Source organism: Nipponia nippon, unplaced genomic scaffold (assembly GCF_047370975.1).
Source record: "Nipponia nippon isolate SJK-2023a ecotype South Korea unplaced genomic scaffold, ASM4737097v1 scaffold_18, whole genome shotgun sequence".
NCBI classification, from domain to species: domain Eukaryota; kingdom Metazoa; phylum Chordata; class Aves; order Pelecaniformes; family Threskiornithidae; genus Nipponia; species Nipponia nippon.
Genome location: NW_028262334.1, coordinates 577,719 through 596,819, shown reverse-complemented (window position 1 = coordinate 596,819; position 19,101 = coordinate 577,719). Strand labels below are relative to the sequence as shown.

The 19,101-nt window shown below is 50.2% G+C and overlaps 1 protein-coding gene across 4 annotated transcripts in view; it reads right to left on the bottom strand.

Moving 5' to 3' along the window:
- The window catches only part of MN1 (MN1 proto-oncogene, transcriptional regulator), a 113,598-nt gene extending 95,137 nt beyond the window's left edge, over positions 1-18,461 (bottom strand). For all 4 annotated transcript variants that reach the window (XR_015704039.1, XM_087754446.1, XM_087754447.1 and 1 more), the window contains exon 1: positions 14,651-18,461. Coding sequence is in view for 3 of the 4 variants with exons in the window: in XM_087754446.1 (XP_087610572.1) it covers positions 14,651-18,083 (3,433 nt within the window). In the remaining variant the exon portion in view is untranslated. The remainder of the gene's footprint in view (positions 1-14,650) is intronic.
- Between the last annotated feature and the right edge of the window lie 640 nt (positions 18,462-19,101).

Here is a 19,101-nt window from a genome sequence, read left to right as displayed (position 1 = left end):
GAAATTTTGTGACTGAATAAATAGCTATTATGTAACCCATCTAATGAGGAGCCTAGTATTTTTCTGTTCTTTGATTGGAAGACTATCAGAAGACGACTGTAAGTAGTCAAAGCCTCACTGACTATAAATACCCTTTTCAGTGTTAGTTTGGAGTAAGAGTCAGAAAGAAAACAAACGGATGCCAAGTCTCTTAAGTAAGGTATCAACCCAAATCGAAAATCACAAATGTATACAAACCAGTAACTATTTGCTGAGGGAGCTCGAGAACACATTTTGAATAATGAATCGCAGAACTTTGTGATCCATTTCCCAGTAATCTGCCCATCGGTGGGAGGGAGAATCCACCGAAGCCATTTGTTTCCTTGCAAACGCTGTGCAGGAAACGGCGACTGGGCAGCGATGGGCCCAGCGTGCGTCTGTCTGTCCTCCGGTGGCACCGGGCAGGCGGCAGGGAACACAAGGCTGCCGGGGTACCTGCCGAGGACTGTCCTTGCCCCACAGCACACACAGAGTTCCCACCTATTGAGTTTGAAAAAGACGCGTCTTTTTGAATGGCTCACTGCTGTCCTCCCAAAAGGAAAAAGTTTGTCAGAACAGGAGCTGCCTCCGCCCCGGCCCGAACCTCGCCGTCCCGCCTGCACCGTGTGCACAGGCGGCATCAGGCACCTTCTGGTTGTCTGGGCACTAAATCACCCACGTGACAAGTGCGTAAGGTGATTTTCAAGAGTGTTTACTTGGCAGTTCTTCCCCAGCTTTCCAAACAAACACACGTGGACTGTCACAAGCACCATCTCCTTCTATTTGACCATGCTCACACAAGGGTTAAGGCAGCAGCATTACCTTCACTGGCTGCAGTTAGGCAGTTGTGCAGGAGCAGACCCTTTGAACACAGGCAGGAAAGCAACATCTGGGTAAAAAAAGCCATTAAAACCCCAATGCAGGATGCCTGCAATAGCCCAGCTAGATTTTGGTTTCAACTAAGGTGTCCAAAAAATATATTTTCAGACAGTATTATGGAGAAGAGCTCCAGAGTGCTTTTACAGGCATCAGAACTGCTTTGAGAAAATAAGGACTTATGTTTTTCCTACATTTCATGTTTTGGGGGATATCCCAAGCACAGAGTCCCTTGAAGAGTAATTTGTCACAAAAATGGATGCAAAAGGCTGCTCAGTGTTACTGCCAAAGTAATTTTTATTTTGAACACAGAGACTTTGAGTTGTATCAACTCCTATCTGTGTCTCCATCGTTACGAGTATTGCTTATACATGGGAACCATTTCACTAATACTATGAAAATACCAAACAATTTATTTAATAAAAGCATTTCCCCCACTGCAACTCAGCAGTGAATAGCTGCTTAAAGCAGGAATCTTTCCATTAGCCCTATTCCTACAGTACAGTTTTGTTCTCACCGTTATATTAAAACTGTTTTATTAAAAAGGAAACCGTTAAAAAGCATGAATATGTGCTTTGGTTTTCTGCTGCCTGAGACTGGTTGTTTATGACTACGGCACACTTGCTGGAAAGGCTGTGATAACCCCAGTACGCTTGGCTGTCTCAGGAATGCCTGCACCCAGGGAAGGACCAGCACTGCTCACTGCTACCGGAGCTGCTCCTGCGCATCAGGGAGGGGCTGCCAGGAGGAAGAAAAAACCACCTCGGCTCTCACATGCATGGAGCCAGCACCAGAGCCAGCCACGCACCAGGGCCTCTTTGAGATATGATTGCTCCAAAAGGAAAACAGCAAGGAGACACCAACACTGCAGATGGACTGAAGTCACCCTCACCAAAGTTAGGTCCAGCTGTGCACTGTGTCCCACAGGGACTAAGCCCCCTAGGACATGCAGCTCTCGCCCACCCCTCCCATGCCACTAGCCAAAAGCACGGTGGGACATGCCCCACTGCTCGGCTTGGCACCAGGGCGGCAGCAGCACTCCTCCTGGTGCCACGGGCCGTGCCGAGCGCCAGAGAGCCGCCCCACGCGGCTCCTCTGCAGCGTCCTCTGGCAAACCAACTACTCCAGGGGACATCTCGGCTTCGGTTTCACTGCCACCACAGAGGATTCCTTCTTCTTTTTTAAATTTACTTTCTAGAGAAAAGGGACATATTAAAAATAATGCCTGTGTGTTTTCACAAGCAGCTGTGTGGTGCTGCCAGGTCACGCCGTGTTCAGGCTGACCACCGCTGCTCCCGGTGTGCAACCATGAACCCACACTGGGCTGACGCAGGCAGAGGCCGTGATGCAGCCACATAACCCTGGGCTTGGCCATTCTCCCTTTTGGAGTATTTCTGGCAAAAACGACCTGGTAAGTGAGGTATTCGTGCCTCCATTGCGTGGTGGCCACAGGCTGAGTAGCAGAGCCAGTAAGAACACAGCTGGTGTGCACACCACATACCACGCCATCAGAAAGCACAAATCCAGATGTGACATCAGACGGATAAGAAGTGCCCCGTGACGTACACCCTGTGAAGGGATGGAGAGTCAAATTGTGACACTGACCTTTGAACCCAACATTTATTTTCCATAAAGTACTCAGCCCACAGTAGTCGTTCCAGTGAGATTTAACTAAAGGGGGGGAAGCACTGAGGATAAAGACAGATCAATTTTGCTCTAAAATTTTAAATGAAACACTCCTGTTTTGGAAAGAATTTCATTAAGGTGAAAATATAATATAGAAGTACCCATTTAGGAAGAATGTGCTATTAATTCTTAGCAGTGTATGTGGAAGGGAAAATTGCATTTTTATCTAAATGGTTTTTTCTGCATAACCCATTTACAGTATTCTTTTACAGCTCAGTAATGGGAACTTTTCACATTTCTATTTGGGCCTGACCACTGTGGAAAGCAGGAGCAGCCTTCAGGAACATTTCAAATATAACTCCTTAAAACAGATTCCAAGAGAAGCTCCACAAGAAGGAGGAGAAAGGCAAGTACGGCACATCTTAAAAGATGGTAGGAAAAGGAAAGGAAAAAACTCTCCATCTTAAAAGATGTAAGCCAGATTTTTGAGGGGGAAAGGGAAAAGGATGTGTTTTACGTTTTTTTTCCTAAGGGACAAGAAAAGGTTGGTCTTCCCCTCTTCTTCCTTGCATGAAGCAGAAACAGCTCCTCTTCAATGTAGTATGCAGTCCCAAATGCATACAAAGAGCAAAATGGTGCCACATTATCACTTTGAAAAACTGCACAGGGATATTCTGAGCTGTAACAGTTACTATTACATACAGGGAAAAAAAATGTAGGCTATGAAAAACTATTTTTATCATCATAAACAAATGCTCATTTCTCACTACAGATAGTTTCATACCATTTGAAACTGAATATAATCTAAACAATAATTTCAAACAATTGACACTATGATCCAAGTTTGCCTGATATATTGCCATCAGGCAATAAGAATAAAGTCAAGTAAAAGCAAAAGCAGAATTGGAACTGACTGAACCATGTCTTACCAGGTTTGCTTAATCTAGTACAAATAAAAGCAAACACAAAATTAGAAGTTTTAAAAATTCTAAATTTTATCATCAAATATCTCAAACTCCAGTAAACACAAACCAAAACAGTATACCAGCCTTGTGTTTAATAAACAAATCAACTGATTCTCCAAATAATGTAGCAGGGCTCACGAAAGAAGCTGTGTATTTTCTAAGCATTGTTCACTTGACATTCTTCACCTCTTTTTTTTTTTCCTGCATTGGCTTTTATTAGCTTACTTCTGAAAATTAGTATAACAAAAAATTTTATCTTTCAAAACAGATGTTTAAAAGTGCAGCAGTTATGGAAATACAATTGGACAATGAATAGTTTTTATTCCCTTTACCTAGCCGTACTCCTCACTGCAAAGCAGTAATTACAGGAATCTACTTCTGTTTTAAGCTTTACAGTAAGCTCTTTCCAAATTTAAGGCCAGCAACCAACCCTTCATTATGCTTAATAGGTAGACATAAAAACGTAATTGTATCACAATCTCTCCAACTGCATGTTTCTCCAGCTCCTGAAGCTCACACTTGTCTGATGCAAGGAAGAGATTTTTAATCTATTCTTATCTGCAACGGAAACATTTCGGCATCATTGGTATAAACCACCCTAGAAAAAGCTACACAAAATACAGGAGCATTCGGGTAATTATTTGGAGTAAAACTTCATAGCTTTGTTAAAAACCCCACATTTCCAAAGCGGCGTTTGTCAGCCCACAGCAGCCGGACCCCCACACCACACCAGCAGCCAGGCATTCAGCTGCACGTTCAGGAGCCCTGGCAGAGCCCGGACCACGGCAGCCTCCCCCGGGAACCCGGAGCACCCAGGAGCCCTACAGCCGCAAACAGCAAATCCGCGTCTGCAATTCCTGTAAGCACCCCAGCTCAAGTAAGTAAAATCAGGACACAGTATACCAACTTGATTCATCTACAGAACAAATCATTGTATCATGTAATACATAATACTATTTCGTATGCACAAAGTTTAAAAGTAAGATAAATAAATACCCAAGGCTACCCCCGAGCTCCCTGTAGCTTTTCCTGTGACAACTGCCCCCGTACCCCAGTGCGGCTTTAGAGCCATCTCAATTCATACCCATTTTGCAGACAGTACAACGAATTAACAGACAATGGTATGAAACTTCCCATTGATGGCAAATAATAATAATAAAAAAGAAACAGAACGAAGAAATCTTTTGCTATTCTCTCTTTTTTTGGTGATCTGCCTATCTCAAAATAGCTACTATGAGATTTTAATTACACTTGAAACAGTCCTATTTTTGCCTCTGCCTCTAGAACGACGGCGTGGTAGAGAGAGCGCAGGGAGTTGGGATGCTAGCTTTTTCTCCCAGCATAAAAAGAACAGCATGTGCCTATATTTAGAGGTAGAGAAGGGAACTACAGCATCCAGCAAAAAAAACCCCAAACCATACTGATTTTATCTTCACAAAAGCACTCGTGTTTTTGGTTTGTTTAAATCAAGAGAGTGTTGCAAGTGTTTGACCCTATATCCAGCAACAATAAAATCTGTTCCATCATAAAATACCAGCTGCTTTGCACTTTGAATGATAATACTATTTTTAAAGTGTTTCAGAATGATTGTCTCATAGATTGTGGTAATCTTTATTACGATTACTGGGGAATTCCTTTTTTTTGGTTTTTTGTAGAATACAAACAATAGGCACATTTATTATTTTCTTCCTTATAAAACTGTATTTGGGATGAAATTTGGGCTATTCTTCAGACTAAGCAAAAAAAGTTTTTCAGCCTAATGTTTTGGCACTAATAAAAATTAACAAAACAAGTGAGTCAGATCAAAAATACCTGTAACATTGGATGCAAAAAGTGACTGCCTTACATGTCTAAGGGATACCCTGTTTCTAGCAATATTACATCAGTACCACTCTCGGTCGAAGTCATACCAGAGCGCTGTGAAGTACCGGACAGCTGAAACCTCGGTCAGGTCCTGCTGGGGGAGGACCCTCCTCTCCCCTCACCCACCCGTGGTAATGCTCTGGCGTCTGGAGGAGGTGAAAACTCACCTCGCATCAAACTACTTCCACATCATTTCAGTTTCTTTTGTCGTTGCTCAGACTGAGAAATTAATTTAGAAATACACTCACACACTGGATCAGAAGTGCCATAACTGGTTTTTTTTTTGTTTTTCCAGGAGAGGAGAAACACCGCACCGGGGAGGGCTGTACAGCTGCACCGTCCCCACCAAATGCGCCAGAGGAAGAAGTAATCAACACAGAAATGAGATTACGGAGTGGGACAAGATGCTCTCAGCTCTTCCTTCCCACTTTCCACGCACTGCCCACATGTACTTCCTAACCACGCTTCATTCCGGCACTGTTTGGTCCTGGCACGCCAGCCTTCATTGGGCACCCAAGTGCCCAAGGCTCGTCCCCAGGGTCCCTCCGGCTCTGCCAGTGCGGGACCCCATCGTGCTCCCCACCTGCATCCTCTGCCAAAGCCCTGGTGGCACCGCGGTCATTCAGCCACGTGGTGGCCGGTTTACCGGGCACTGGCAAGCCAGTCCCTGCTAAACTGGCAGCCGCATGGCTGAACAACGTCTGTTTTATCTCATTTGGACTGTAAATCTTTAGCAGTGGGAACATCTCCCAGGTTTCTAAAACACCATGTCAATTTATGGTGCAATAAATATGATCTTAAATAATAAAAATAATAATAGAGTACGACCTGAATATGGACTCCACCGCGATCTAAATCAAACATAAACCCAGGTATCCATAAGTGAAATGGTAATGACTTGACCGACTGTGCCATCTAGCCAGGAGACAGGAACACTCAGGCAGACGCTCCCTCTCCGCCTGTTTTCACCCGACAGGCAATCGGAGCATCACCTCCAGCAGTGGATGGGAGGGAACGCTCAGTCCCGGTCCCCGGGGACCCAGCCCTGCTTGCAACGCATTCACATTCGAGTCTCTTAAACATCCTTAAACTACAGCATCCCCTGCTTCCTGTGACTTCTCTTACCCACGACCAAGAGGCTTTAAAATCCCGTTATAGAGGAAGACTATACCCACCCCCCAAAAAATAGAAGATTTTTCTAGGAAAGAGATCCTAAAATTCTGACCAGTTAATAACCCCAGTCCAGCCTTCATTTCCTATGTTAATAGATCAATTTACATCTTTCTAGCAAAATGGTTTCAGGCTACATTTAAAAAAAAAAAAAAAAAAGTCATGCCTTTCTTCTTAAACTGCATTTTGGGAGAGGATTAAGAGGAGGAAGGAAGGATATGACTGTTTCCAGGGGTTTTTAGTGTATTTGCTTCACACAGCGAATTAATATTCTCAATTTTAAATCAGGAGTATATTCTTAATTAGGGTATGAAATGTTTTAAAATTTTCTTCACTTTACAAATGGCTGCTTTTTCAATTAACTGTGCTTCCTCAGCCTCAGGATGATCTTTCTATTAGCAATACAAATGCTTTCTAATATTTTGTGAATACTAATTCACAAAATTAATTAAATGCAGACTTAACTCTGAAAACTTATATTTTATCAGAAAAAAATGCTGTCTCCCAACGACTGACTGATTACAGCCTTTTCTGTGATCAAGAGCACCAAGTCCTAAAGGCCCAGCGGTCAGAATTGAAGGTAAAAGAAGTTAAAATAATTAAAAAGTTAAAGAAAGAGTTAAAAGGAAAAAAAAAGGTAGCAACTCAGTTTCCTTGTCTCGTTTTTTAAATGCTCCAAACAGAGGGGAAAAGAAAAAAGAAAAGATAAATATCCATAAGTTCAAGCAAACTGGCCATTAGAGCAAGGCTGCAGCACCGGCCCTAACACAACACTGCAGTAAAGAGCTAGCACAGCCCTTCAGAGAGCACACACGTGTTGTTTGTGCTTAAACTCAAATAAACTGTATTTATTTTAATGTAAAAAAAAAAAAAAAATCTATCAAAGCAGCACTTAAACATAACCAGATTTCCGCTTACCAAACCGAAAAAAGCTTCTTTTAGACAAATCTTAAAAGCTAATAAAAATTTAGACGGCACTGCGTTTTTACGTTAAAATACTAAACAGACACAAATAGATTTCCTAAAATTGAAAACAAACAGACATAAATTGCACAGCTAAAGACTCCCAGCAGAAGTTAAGCATGCAGATGAGAAACAGTTCATTCTCAGGAGCTTCCCATGACTGATACATATGTGCATCTTGGAGAGTGAAATCATAAAGATGCGATAAAACAGTTATTGTCTAACAGGGGTGAGAAAAAACTTGGAATTTTTTTTTTTTTTTAAATTGCCAGCATGGATCAGACCTAATCCTATGGGAAAGGGATGTATTCTAGGTTTGAATCAGGTGTCTCAAAAGGGCACAAGCCAAGAACACACGGCTGCTGAACACAAATACTCTTATGATAACGCTTGTACTGCTACAAAAAGTGACTCAAGTACAGGGGAGAAGACTACTAGAAAAACAGTAACCACAATATTTTTTGCATCAGTGTATAGACAAAAAGTGCAACACTAAGAGAGTACATTTCTGGATTATCAAGTCTTACAACTTACTACATCAACTAAGGAAAATGCATTCCCTGCATACATATGCCTTTGTCGTTTGCCAGGAGATGAGCAGAACATGAAGACTTAGAAGACAGGGTGTTGGGGGGAGACGAGGAGAAGGGGTGCTGAGGAGGGGAGTAGCAAAGCAATATCATCGAAGATGTTCTCTTTGAAGTATTAAGAAAGTCAGCTTGTAAAAATTAATGGATTAGACCTCCAGCTGTTCAATTCTCAGCTTTAAATTTAAACGGCATTTGACTTTGGAACACTGGCACATAATCCATAAAATATATTTAAATTTGTAAAAAAAAAAAAAATCTTTGCATTAAAAAAGGTCACTAATAATCCATAATGTTTTAACCACACCAACACAAAAGTGTTTCGCAAAGGAAAAGCAGCTAACTACAGGGAATATCAGTATTTTTACATAAGCTAGTTAGGTTATCACTTCATGCAAACTGGATCTACAAATAGCAAAATTTCAGATTTACATTTTAAAAGTTGAGAAATCTAACCATGATCAGGAAAGTCAGGGCGGACCTTGAATTTCCTGGAAGATTCCACAGCTTCACTGATTTAATTTCCATAGGGTTCCCTACCCTGTGCCCCTTACCCAAGAACTGATGCTGAGGAAGTGCACAAGCAAACCATGTTCCAAATATACCTCATTAACGGAAGCTCTCTCTTTTACACCCTTCAAAGAAATTAAAGAAGAATAATTCTGTATTTAAAAAAACCCAACACATCAATCTTAAAAATCTCCTGCAAACTATATGCATGTATTTACAAGTGCAAACTTTGTTGTTTTCAAGGGCTTAGATTTTTCAATGGAAAAACCAGACCACTTTGACAGAAAGCCAGCTGCTGGCTGGAGCAGCGGCCGCGATGGACAGGCAGGTATCTGGCGCCTGACGCACGTTATCCATGCTGTCTGCATACGAAGCACTCCAGCCCGAAACACGATAAAGACGATATATTTTATGCTAGTGACAAAACAGGGAAGGATCCCACTAATCACGATTTGACTGGTCTCTCTTCATATTCTCAGTGGGCTCTAGGAATTACGTAATTAAACTGTTTATGATATTTCAGTAAATTTAGCATTAAAAAAGTGTGTGTTAGGCCACCTGAAGATTCATTTTAGAGCTGGCTTTACACTTTCTGTGGATACTCTACTCGTATTTAACAGAAATACGCAAGAAACCACAGACTAAAAATGTACAGTAATTTGTCTAGTACTAAAATTTTATATGGCCACATAAAGACATTTTGCTGTACCAAAACCTCTCCCTGGTACAGAACATTGCAGAAGCTGGGAGTCAGCTGTTACAAATAAAAGCAGCCTATATACTTTTAGGTTAGACTTTTGTTTAATGTCTTATCCTTTGCTCTATACAAGTAACAACAAACTGTATCTGTAGGTATTGCTGATTAATAACTTTATTTAGCAAAAAATTATTTGCAGTTTTATGGCAGAGCATTCCACTAGGTCATTGGTAAAAAAACAGATATTGCATGTTAAAAATTAAGAGCAGACATGGTGTAATACATCACAGAACAGAACAAATCTATGCTCTCATCTAAGCTCATATCTACATATTAAGTCTAATTCATTTCCTTTTACATCATATGTAAAGAGCACATTCACACACCGATTTCAAGAAATATGTCCCCCAAAGTCTGTCTCATGCACTCTCCCACACTAAGCGTGTACAAAACAACCCAGCTAAAACCAACCTCACAACGAAACGTGCCGTTATAAAATAACAGACTTTGGTAAAAGAAAGCATCATGATGCAAACGAAATTGGTGATCTGCATTAATTCAAATACAGCTAGACTGCCCACTAAAATGAGCAGAACAGGTAAATCTGAAGACCAAATAATAGACAGACAGTTGGATGGATGTAAAGGCAAACAGAGTGGTTACGGTAGTTACTGAAATGCCAATAAATTCACACACTTTCTGCATTAAATATCTTAGTGCATTACAGCAGCAATAGCAAATAATATTGAAAACTCTGCCCCTTGCCTTCTCTAATATTTGCCATAAAGGTCTACAAACACACTGCTGCAGAATGTTTATAAAACAAAGGAAAACATTTCTAAACAGGACCATTTTCTTGTAGAAAATATTAAAAATTATAGTCGGTCAAAGTAAACAATAGAGGATTACTGTCATTCACATGAAGCCAAGCCAAGCAGGGGCAACCTCTCCATTTTTTTTTTAAGAGGTCAGAAGAGTTTAAAAGACCATATTAAACCCAAATCTAACGCACACTGAACTCTCTCCTACGCTATGCAACGGGAGTATTCTTTCCTCATAAATCTGCATGCTAATCCAGATCCTTTACTAAAGATGTGTATGTCATATCTGTGGGGTATATCACGTAACTTCTTGGCAAAGGTAATAGCATTTTTTCACTAACTGTTAAAATTCCTTGTGTAAGTTTTAACAGCCCTTTCAAGCAAACAAAGCAGCATCGGGAATCACAGATCCATCGCTGCAAAGTGCGCTGAGCTTCATCAGTGAACTCATTTCCAACAACCCTGGCGAGAGTAAAAACCCGTTCCAAATCACATATTGCTTTCAGTGATATTTAAGTGTTTGAAATACCTCACAAGACGTCTGACAAACTCAGTAAACAAACCTAGTCCTTTGGTAAAGCCACTAAAAGAATTTAGCAGTATTTAAAATAAAAGCACGCAGCAGAACATACTAGGAAGAAAAAGAAAACAAAGGCTCCTAGCCGCATCTGGACCAAATTTGACCTCTGTTAATGTATTTGGTAGTAATTTACAAACATTACATACGGCTTCGTCAAGAGTTTTGGCCTGCTGGCTCATTCAAATGACAGATTCAGTGTTACGATGAAATATTAACAAAAACTCAAAGATGAAAACTAACCGTGCTGCACTGCACGTGCCCATCAGCTCCGACAGACGAGCCCAACGGCCACCGAGAAACTGAATATATTCTCATTTTTTCCAATCAACACCTGCATGGTTCTAGGTTACGTATGGATGTCTTTACCTGACATCTGCAGTATGGGACCTTCAAAATTTCAATTAAAAACTAAAAACAAAAGCCCACCAGAACTTAATCACTGGGTTTCCAGAGAATACTAATCAACATTTCACTGAAGGGGAAATTGTTCAGGTTCAGTCAAACCAGGCAAAGCAAAACCCCATTAAACTGGCCCCAGGTTTTTAAGTGAATTTCACCTGGTTGTTCTTTGTTAGCTAGAGCTGTGCTGTTGGAAGTCAACGCAATCTCTCTAGACTCAGTATTATTATATCTCACTCCCAGCTCTAGCTGCATGGCAGAAGAAAACATGAAATTCTAGAAAGCATTTTGGGGGAAAAAAAACTATCTGCCACTTCGCATAAAACGTGTTAGTACAAGAAACAATGTATCAGAGAAAAGTCCTTATGGAAAATTGCATTTCAGCGAACAGAGATGTCCAGCTAGCATGAATAACGTTAAATTCAGAAACAAAATGTGGACACATGCACAGAACTCGCTCAAGGCTATCGCTAAATGATGTAGGTGTGTACATGTTACATGGGCACCTATGGCATAGGTGTCCGAAATAACGTTATCTGCTCCCATCTACCTTTAAAACTCACAGGTCACACAGACTACTAGATATTAGCAAATCATTTTAATGCCATTACGAGAAAAAAAAGAGATGAGCTATAAGGAATCTGACCAGCCATTAAAACAACTCAAACAAGTTGTTTTCCCCCAGTAATCCGGGCATTAACAGAGTATCTGAACAGTTCCCGACTCTGCTGCGTTTCTGGGAGCCTGTCTGTTCCAAAGCTGCCCCTCCACGGCCGGCAGCGAAGCTGGAGCCTCCGCTCCTGGGCCCGCTCGCTCTGTGCCGCGGGAGGAGAGGAGCGGGAAGGCGGACGCCGAACCCAGCGCTCTGCCGAGGGGGAGCGCGCCCACCGACACCCACCGCCTGTTCCTCCGCCCTGCCCGGAGCCCGCAGAGCAGCCAGTGGAGATCGCGGCTGTGCCACAATAGGAATAAATCACCCAACGCCTTCCCTCCCATCACGGCAGGTGTAATTAAGAAGCCCACCAACAATGCTGGTGTGTTGGTGAGGGAACTTGGGTCTAACAACTAATCTCACTCTTAATAATATTCCACCTTACTACGAAATGGTGAACACTCCCCCAGCGCAGTATAAAGCACATTTAGGAACTGCTTGAAATTTGGAGGAGTGCTGTCTGAAGCGTGCGCATTCACCCTGCACATGTACACCGGGGAACTGCTGGAACAAATACCATGGATGCAAATCCCAGTCGACTGGAAAGGTTTAAAATCTCCATCTCTGGAAAAATAAAGCCTTTTCTTAAACACAGTTTCAAACACTTGGGGGTAATGGCAATGTGAAGTTAAATTATTTCTGCTAACTGAGGAGAACAGCCTGTTTTGTCTCACCTATTGTATCATTATCACTCCCAACAACAGTTAAAGTAAATTCTCCGCTGGTCTATATGAATTTCCTCATCCGAAGAACCAGCCCATTCAAATCCTTCAAGTGACTAAAGTGTGAAACAAAACGAGTGCCTCTATGCATTGTTGTAAAACTGGTTTGCTATTTTATGTTAAGCCTCTGAAATACTAAAACATGTCCTTATATAGGAACACCGATTAAATGGTTTTCCTTCCAAGTGATGAACTGTTTTAACAGCAACATTGTGGTTATTGCGACCAGAAAGCAATTACTTATTTCACTAGATGTTACTAAGAACAGCGGTGATCAAAGTGAACGTAGGAGTGCTGTTAAAGACGTTAAAGAAAGCATCGCTCCGTATGACACATATACACAAAAATATACATAATTTTAAGCCAAATGACACTTTTAATAAATGTTCTGTTCAGGATTAAATCACTGCTCAGGATTTTTTTTTAATCCCTGAAATTAAGATCTATGGAATAAGTTACTCTTTTAAAATCTATTTCTAAATACAGCATGGTCTGTAGATCTGCGTACCTGTATGCGTGCGTGTGTGTGAGAGTGCACACATAACGGGGGGGGGGGGGGGGGTGCGTGTGTGTGTGTGTTGTGAGAGAACGTGTATATATATATGTGTGTTCGAGTCTGCCAAGGTAGAAGTGACAGGAACTGTGATTTGTGCTAACTAGCTATTGATCCAGTCAGATCTAGATGTTGTGTACAAGAAACAATAAAAGAGAAGGGGCCAGGAAGGATGCTGTGTGCAACTCCATTTAAAAATGGAAAAGAAGGGCCCCAAACAAACCAATTTATGTCCTTGCCTGGGTGAAGCATGGAGAATGCTGATGGGCTTCCTAGAGTCTGCTGTGCATGCTAAACACTCCCGCTTGAAATGAGAGTCTCCTGCGCTGGGCATTAAACATGAACAAAGAGACAAACCGTGGGGGCTAGGATTCACGCTTCAGAAAGCCAAAGCTGGAAAGCCAACCAGAACTGGAGCTAGGAAATTGCCCAGTTTTCAAACCAGCTCCCTTCTGATTTTCCCAACACCTTTCTGAGCGAAATTACTAAATGCAGAGGACTGTAAAAAGTCAGTCTGTACAACCAGACGTAATGAAAACAATTTCGAACTACACTAGCAGCACCAAAACATCAACTTTCCTAGGCATGCATAATGAGTTTATATTGCGTGAATTACGCACGTGTACTTATAGCACATCAAAAAATTGCCTGCGTGCATTCATACAGCAGGTACATGCACGTGCATCTATTGTAATATTCACACACACGGGCAGGCGGCTTGGAAAATATGGCTTTGATAAGATAAAATAGAAACCAATTGAATTTATAATCATCTTTATCTTAAACAGCTTTTATAATAGAGGGCTTTCCATTAAAATATTTTTTTCCTGAGCTTGGGGAATTATGATGACCCCTGGACACGAGGAAGGATCAAAAATGACAACTAATGTCAAAATTAAACATCTGTCAACTAAGCAAGTTTTATACCAGCAGACCCGGAGCCTTATTTCAAATTGCCTTTCTGTTAAAGAAAAAAAAACGCTAAGAGCCTTTCAGTTCGGTATCGCACTGTTAGTAGGCTCTTAATGCAAGCAGGGAAATACCTGGAATCAGAGGGACGGCACCACTAACAAATTCGTGTGTTCACGGTTTAGGAAGATCCTGTAACAGTTTGGGGGAAATGGCTGGAAGGCTTGGCCGGCACAGGGCTCGGCAGGGACCCCCTCCTCAGCACCCTATGCCTGCAGCCCCCCTCCGCGGCACCCCAGCCCTGGAGCACAGCTAGGGCTCTGACGGGAGGCCCCTGCCAGCCTGGGCTGCCGCAGCCCTCAGCGGCTGCTCCCCAGGAGGCACAATAGGGATGGGGCTGGCAGCAGAGACCGCTGCGGGGCCGACCGTCACCCGGGGATGGCTGGGCAGCAGATGCTTCGTCCCTGCTGCTGGCCGCCCCAGCAGAGCCACCTGGCATCCCGCAGCCCCAGCCCAGTGCAGGAAGGCACCCAGCACCCACCGCGGTCCCCACCAGGGGCGGAGCAGATCTGGGGCCGGCGTGCGCCTGGCGTCCCAGGGCCGGAGGTCCGCCACCTCCCCTTCTCTGAGCAGCCCACCGTCCCCCTGTGGGCCGGTGCCCGCGCGGGACAACTGATACCTTCTTTGCTGGGGTTCGTGGGCTTGGGCTTCTCCCAGGGCGCCATGGGCTTGTCCTCCTCCTGCCCCTCCATCAGGGCCTTCTCGCCGGGCAGGTACCAGGTGGAGTTGTGCTCCGCCATCAGGGAGTCCAGGTCGATGGTGCTCATGGCACCCTTGACGCCCTCTGAGCAGCAGCTGCCCAGGTCGCTGTCCCCGTTCTGCCCCGCACACTCCCCCTTCTTGGTCTTCAGCCCCAAGGGCTGGTCTTCCGAGATGCTAAACTGCTGCCGCTGGAGCTGGATCTGCGCCTGCAGGATCTCCAGGGGGTGGATCTCGTCCTGGGCCGAGGTGCTCGTGGGGGTCCGCACCTGCTCCATGCCCGGCGTGCCGGGGTGGGCGCCCGCTGTGGTGCTGAGCCCATAGCTGTCGGGGGTCGAGGTAGACGTACTGAGGAGGCCGAGGGCCAGGGGCTTCTGTCCATTGAGAAGTGCGTGCTCCCCGCGGGGCAGCTTGGGCGAGCCGCCCAGCAGTGGGCTGCGGGTGGGCTTGGAGGCGGCGTTGTCAGAGCTGGAGGACACCTCGTCCTCATTGCCGTAGCTGGTGCTGACCTCATCAGGAAAGTCCACATGCGGTGAGCTGCCGTCCGACTTGGTCACGCTCTGGATGCCGCTGTCCAGGGAGGACATCAGGTCAGGCTGCTCCCCCAGCAGCAGCTCACCACCCTTGCCCCAGGAGGGCGAGGTCAGGGGCTTGTCATGGGGGGTACTCCCACCGCGCTCCGTGCCCGCAGTCCCCGGCGGGCCCCCCGCCGCCGCCGGCACCGCCGGCTGCCCTGGGCTGACACCAGCCCCGCCGCCCTCTGTGGCCGAGAACTTCTCGAAGAAGGTGCCGGGGCTGACGTGCCCGCTGTCCCGTTTCCGGCGGCCCCGCCCCCGCCCGCCGCCCGCCTTCCCCTCACTGCTGCCCGCCGGCTCCAGTGCGTAGCCGGGCGAGAGGCTGCTCTCGGCAGGCAGCAGCGGGGCAGTGCCCGCTGCCTTGCCTGTGCCACCCCCGCCCGCCGGTGGCCCCGCCGGGAAGTAGTCCGGGGCGGCGGGCGGCGGCGGGTCGGGCTCGGCCTGGCTGAGCTTGCGCTTGGCCTCAGCCGGGCTCTTCTTGTTGAAGGTGACGTTGAGGTTGGGGGCACCCAGGCTGGCTATCATGTTCTGGCAGGCGGTGGAGAGGGCGGCCAGGCAACTCTGCCCAAAGACGTTGTCCTTGCTGGCCGGCTTGCTGAAGGAGCCCAGCGAGAGGGCGCCCAGCTTGCTGGCGGCAGGCCGTGGCGGTGGCGGTGGGGGGAACTCGGGTGGGGGCGGTGGGTAGGCACCCGGCGAGGCGCTGAGGGTGGGTGCGGCCCCGTGGGCCGCCGGCTGCCGTGCTGCTGCTGCGAAGGGGAAGCCAGGCTGGGCGGCAAAGTCGGCGGGACCACGGCGCTCGGCAGGGGCACTGGGCAGCGCCACGCCGCTGCCCGGTGACTGCAGCTGCGAGAGGCCACCCATGGCGGGCGCAAAAGGCGGGTGGACACCGGGCGAGGGCAGGGCCTGAGCTGGCCCCTCGCCCGGCATCCGCAGCGGCTCCTGCAGCCCCAGCCCACCAGCGCCCGGCCGGAAGAGCACGGCAGCACCGCCCGGCTGCAGGCCCAGCTCATGGGGGGCCGCCTCGGCCGGCAGCCCTGGTGCCGCCATGCGCCGCGGCAGCAGCTCCCCGGGCGGTGGCGGCCCCGCGAACCAGGCGCTGTCAGGGGCCAGGTGCGGTGCCGGTGGGTCGAAGCTGCGGCCGCCGCTGCCGGCCTCCCGCTCGAAGGTGGGCGGCGGCAGGCCGCCCGGCGGGCCCACCTCGCCGTGGTGCCCCAGCTGCTGCAGGCTGGGCGGCCGCAGGCGCTGCTGGCTGCGTGAGGCCATCTGCTTCATCACCAGGGCTGCGTTCTGGCGCTGCGCCAGCACTGGGTGCTCTGGGCCGCCATGAGCCAGCGGCCCCCCAAAGGCCTCGGGCGCCGGTGGGGTGAACTCGCCCGGCAGGCCAGGGTAGGCCGTCGGGGAGAGGTGGCTCTCCATGGCGGGGCCGTGCATGCCGCTGCCCCAGGACGCACAGCGCTCGACGCCAGGGTTGCTGGGGAAGTCGAACCGTGGCCTCTTGGCGACGCTCACGTAGGGGGCATCGAAGTGCTGCAGTCTTTGATTTGGTGGCTGTTGCGGAGGAGGGTGCTGCATATTAAACACGGGGTCAGTGTAGGGATGCATATTCCTGTTCTCCAGTCTGTGAATAGGGTATTCAAACTGTGCATGCTGGTTCTGCATTATGGGCCCATTGTCCTGCAGGTTGGGGTTGGGAGCGTTGGCTTCTGTTTGCTGTTGCCTAGGGATGGCTGGCGGGCAGGAGTTCTGTCTGGCCAGCAAGCCCGGCGGCTGCTGCGGCGGCTGCGGTGGCGGCGGCTGCTGCTGCTGCATCAGCGGGTGCCTGGCGCTGGCCCCCGGCTCCAGGCTGGTGGACATCTTCCGCGCCCCCCCGAAGCGCTCAAAGAAGACGCCGTGCTGCTGCGGCGGGTGCGCCTTGGCCACGGCCATGCCCGGCGCCCGGGGCAGGGCGGGTGCCCCCGCGAAGCTGCCGCCCGCCGGCACCTGCCGCCCGCCGCCGTAGTGCGGCAGCTGCCCCTCGGGCTCCGACGGGGAGAAGACGGGCAGCTCGAAGTGGCCGGCGGGGCCGTCGCCGGGGTAATTGTATTCCAGCGAGTCCACGCCGCCCTGCGTGGGGAGCCGCCGCTGCTCCAGGCCGTGGGGCTCGGAGGAGCCGGCCGCCGGCAGCCCGTGGAAGGAGGCGGCGCGGTTGGGGGACTGGTCGAGGGGCAGGCAGGGCGCCGGCACGGCGTGGCTGGAGGCGCCGGCGCTGTGGTGCTGGAAGTCGGGCAGGTTCCCGGGGCGCTGCTGCCCGAAGCCCTCGCCGCCCTGGCTCTCGGCCATGTGCTCGTAGCCGTCGGCGAACGCCGTCTGCCCGCCCAGCGCGCCGCTGTAGCCCAGGAGCCGGCCGCCGTGCACGCAGGAGGCGCCGGGGTCGGGCCCGAAGTTGCCGCCGAAGTGCGGGGGGTGCTGGTGGGGGTGGTGGGCGCCGCCGTGGCCGCCGTGCGGCTGCTGCCCGCCGAAGAAGCCGTGCACCGGCGGCTGTATGCCGCCGCCGTGCAGCTCGGCGGGGCCGCGGCCCGGGAAGCCGTAGGCGTCCCCGGCCAGGCTCATGTTCATGCCCAGGAGGGGCGGCTCGCCCAGCGCGCCCAGGGCCGGGTCCACCGCCGCCGGGCCGCCGCCGGGGAAGGCCGGCGCCTTGAAGTGCGCGCTCATGCTCAGTCCGGGCTGGCCGAAGCCCCGCTCCGCCTGCCCGCCGCTCCGGCTGCTGCTCTGCGGCTCGAACTGCTCCAGCCCGAACATCCTGCGCGGCTCCTCAGAAGGGCATGGCCGCTCCGCGCCGCTCCGCTCCGCCGTCCCGCTCCCCGCCGCGCCGGCCGCCGCTCGGCCGCCCCGCTCACATCCTGCCGCGCCGCCGCGCCGCTGGCACCGGCCGCCCGCCCGCGCTCACCCCGGCGGCTCGCCGCTCGCTGCCGCCCGGCGCCGGCCGCGCTGCGCTGCCCGAGAGCCGACGGGGCGGCGCGCCGCCGCTCATAGGCTCCGGCGCCCGGGAGCTGCGCGCCGCATCGCCGGCCCGCGGTGCGCTGCCCGCGGCTCGCAGGGCTCCGGCGGCGGCGGCGGGGCCGGGGCGGGCGGCGGGGCCGGCGCTGCGTGCGGGCGCTGGGAGGGCTGCGCCGCGCTCCCCTGCGCGCTCCCTCGCTCTCACCCGGCGCTGGCGGAGCAGCAACAAGTTTTGCATTTCAGCGATGAATTTCAGCCATCGGGGCTGCGCCAATGAGCGCCGCGCGGCCCGGGGCGGGGCTCGCCGTTAAGGTGGCTCCGCCGCGCCGCCCGGCCCCGCGCCCCGCCCGCCCCGCGGCTGGGCTCGGCTCGGCGCAGGGTGGCTGGGCTCGGCTCGGCTGGGTTCGGCTCGGCTCGGCTCGGCGCGGCGCGGCGCGGCTGGGCTCGCCCCGGGCCGCTCCCCGTGGCCGGCGGCGCCGCTGCTCCCGCGGCGCACGGACCGCGGGCGGCCGGGGAGCCGCACGGAGCCCAGAGGTGTCGGCGGAGGGGTCCCGGGGCGGGGGGCACCGGGGCTGGAACCGACCGGCGGGACCTGGGGCCCGCGCCGCCCGCCGGGCACGGCCAGCCCCGCACTGCCAACCGCCCCGCGCTGCCTGCCCGGGCGAAACCCGCCCGACCGCCGCGGGCTGGGGGAAGGCACCCGGCGGCCCCGCCGTCCCGACGGACGCGGCAGCGCCCGCGAACCCCGAGCCGGTCGCCGAGCGGCGCGGCGCGCCCCGTCGGGGCCGCCCGGGCCGGCAGCCGGAGCCGCGCAGGGGAG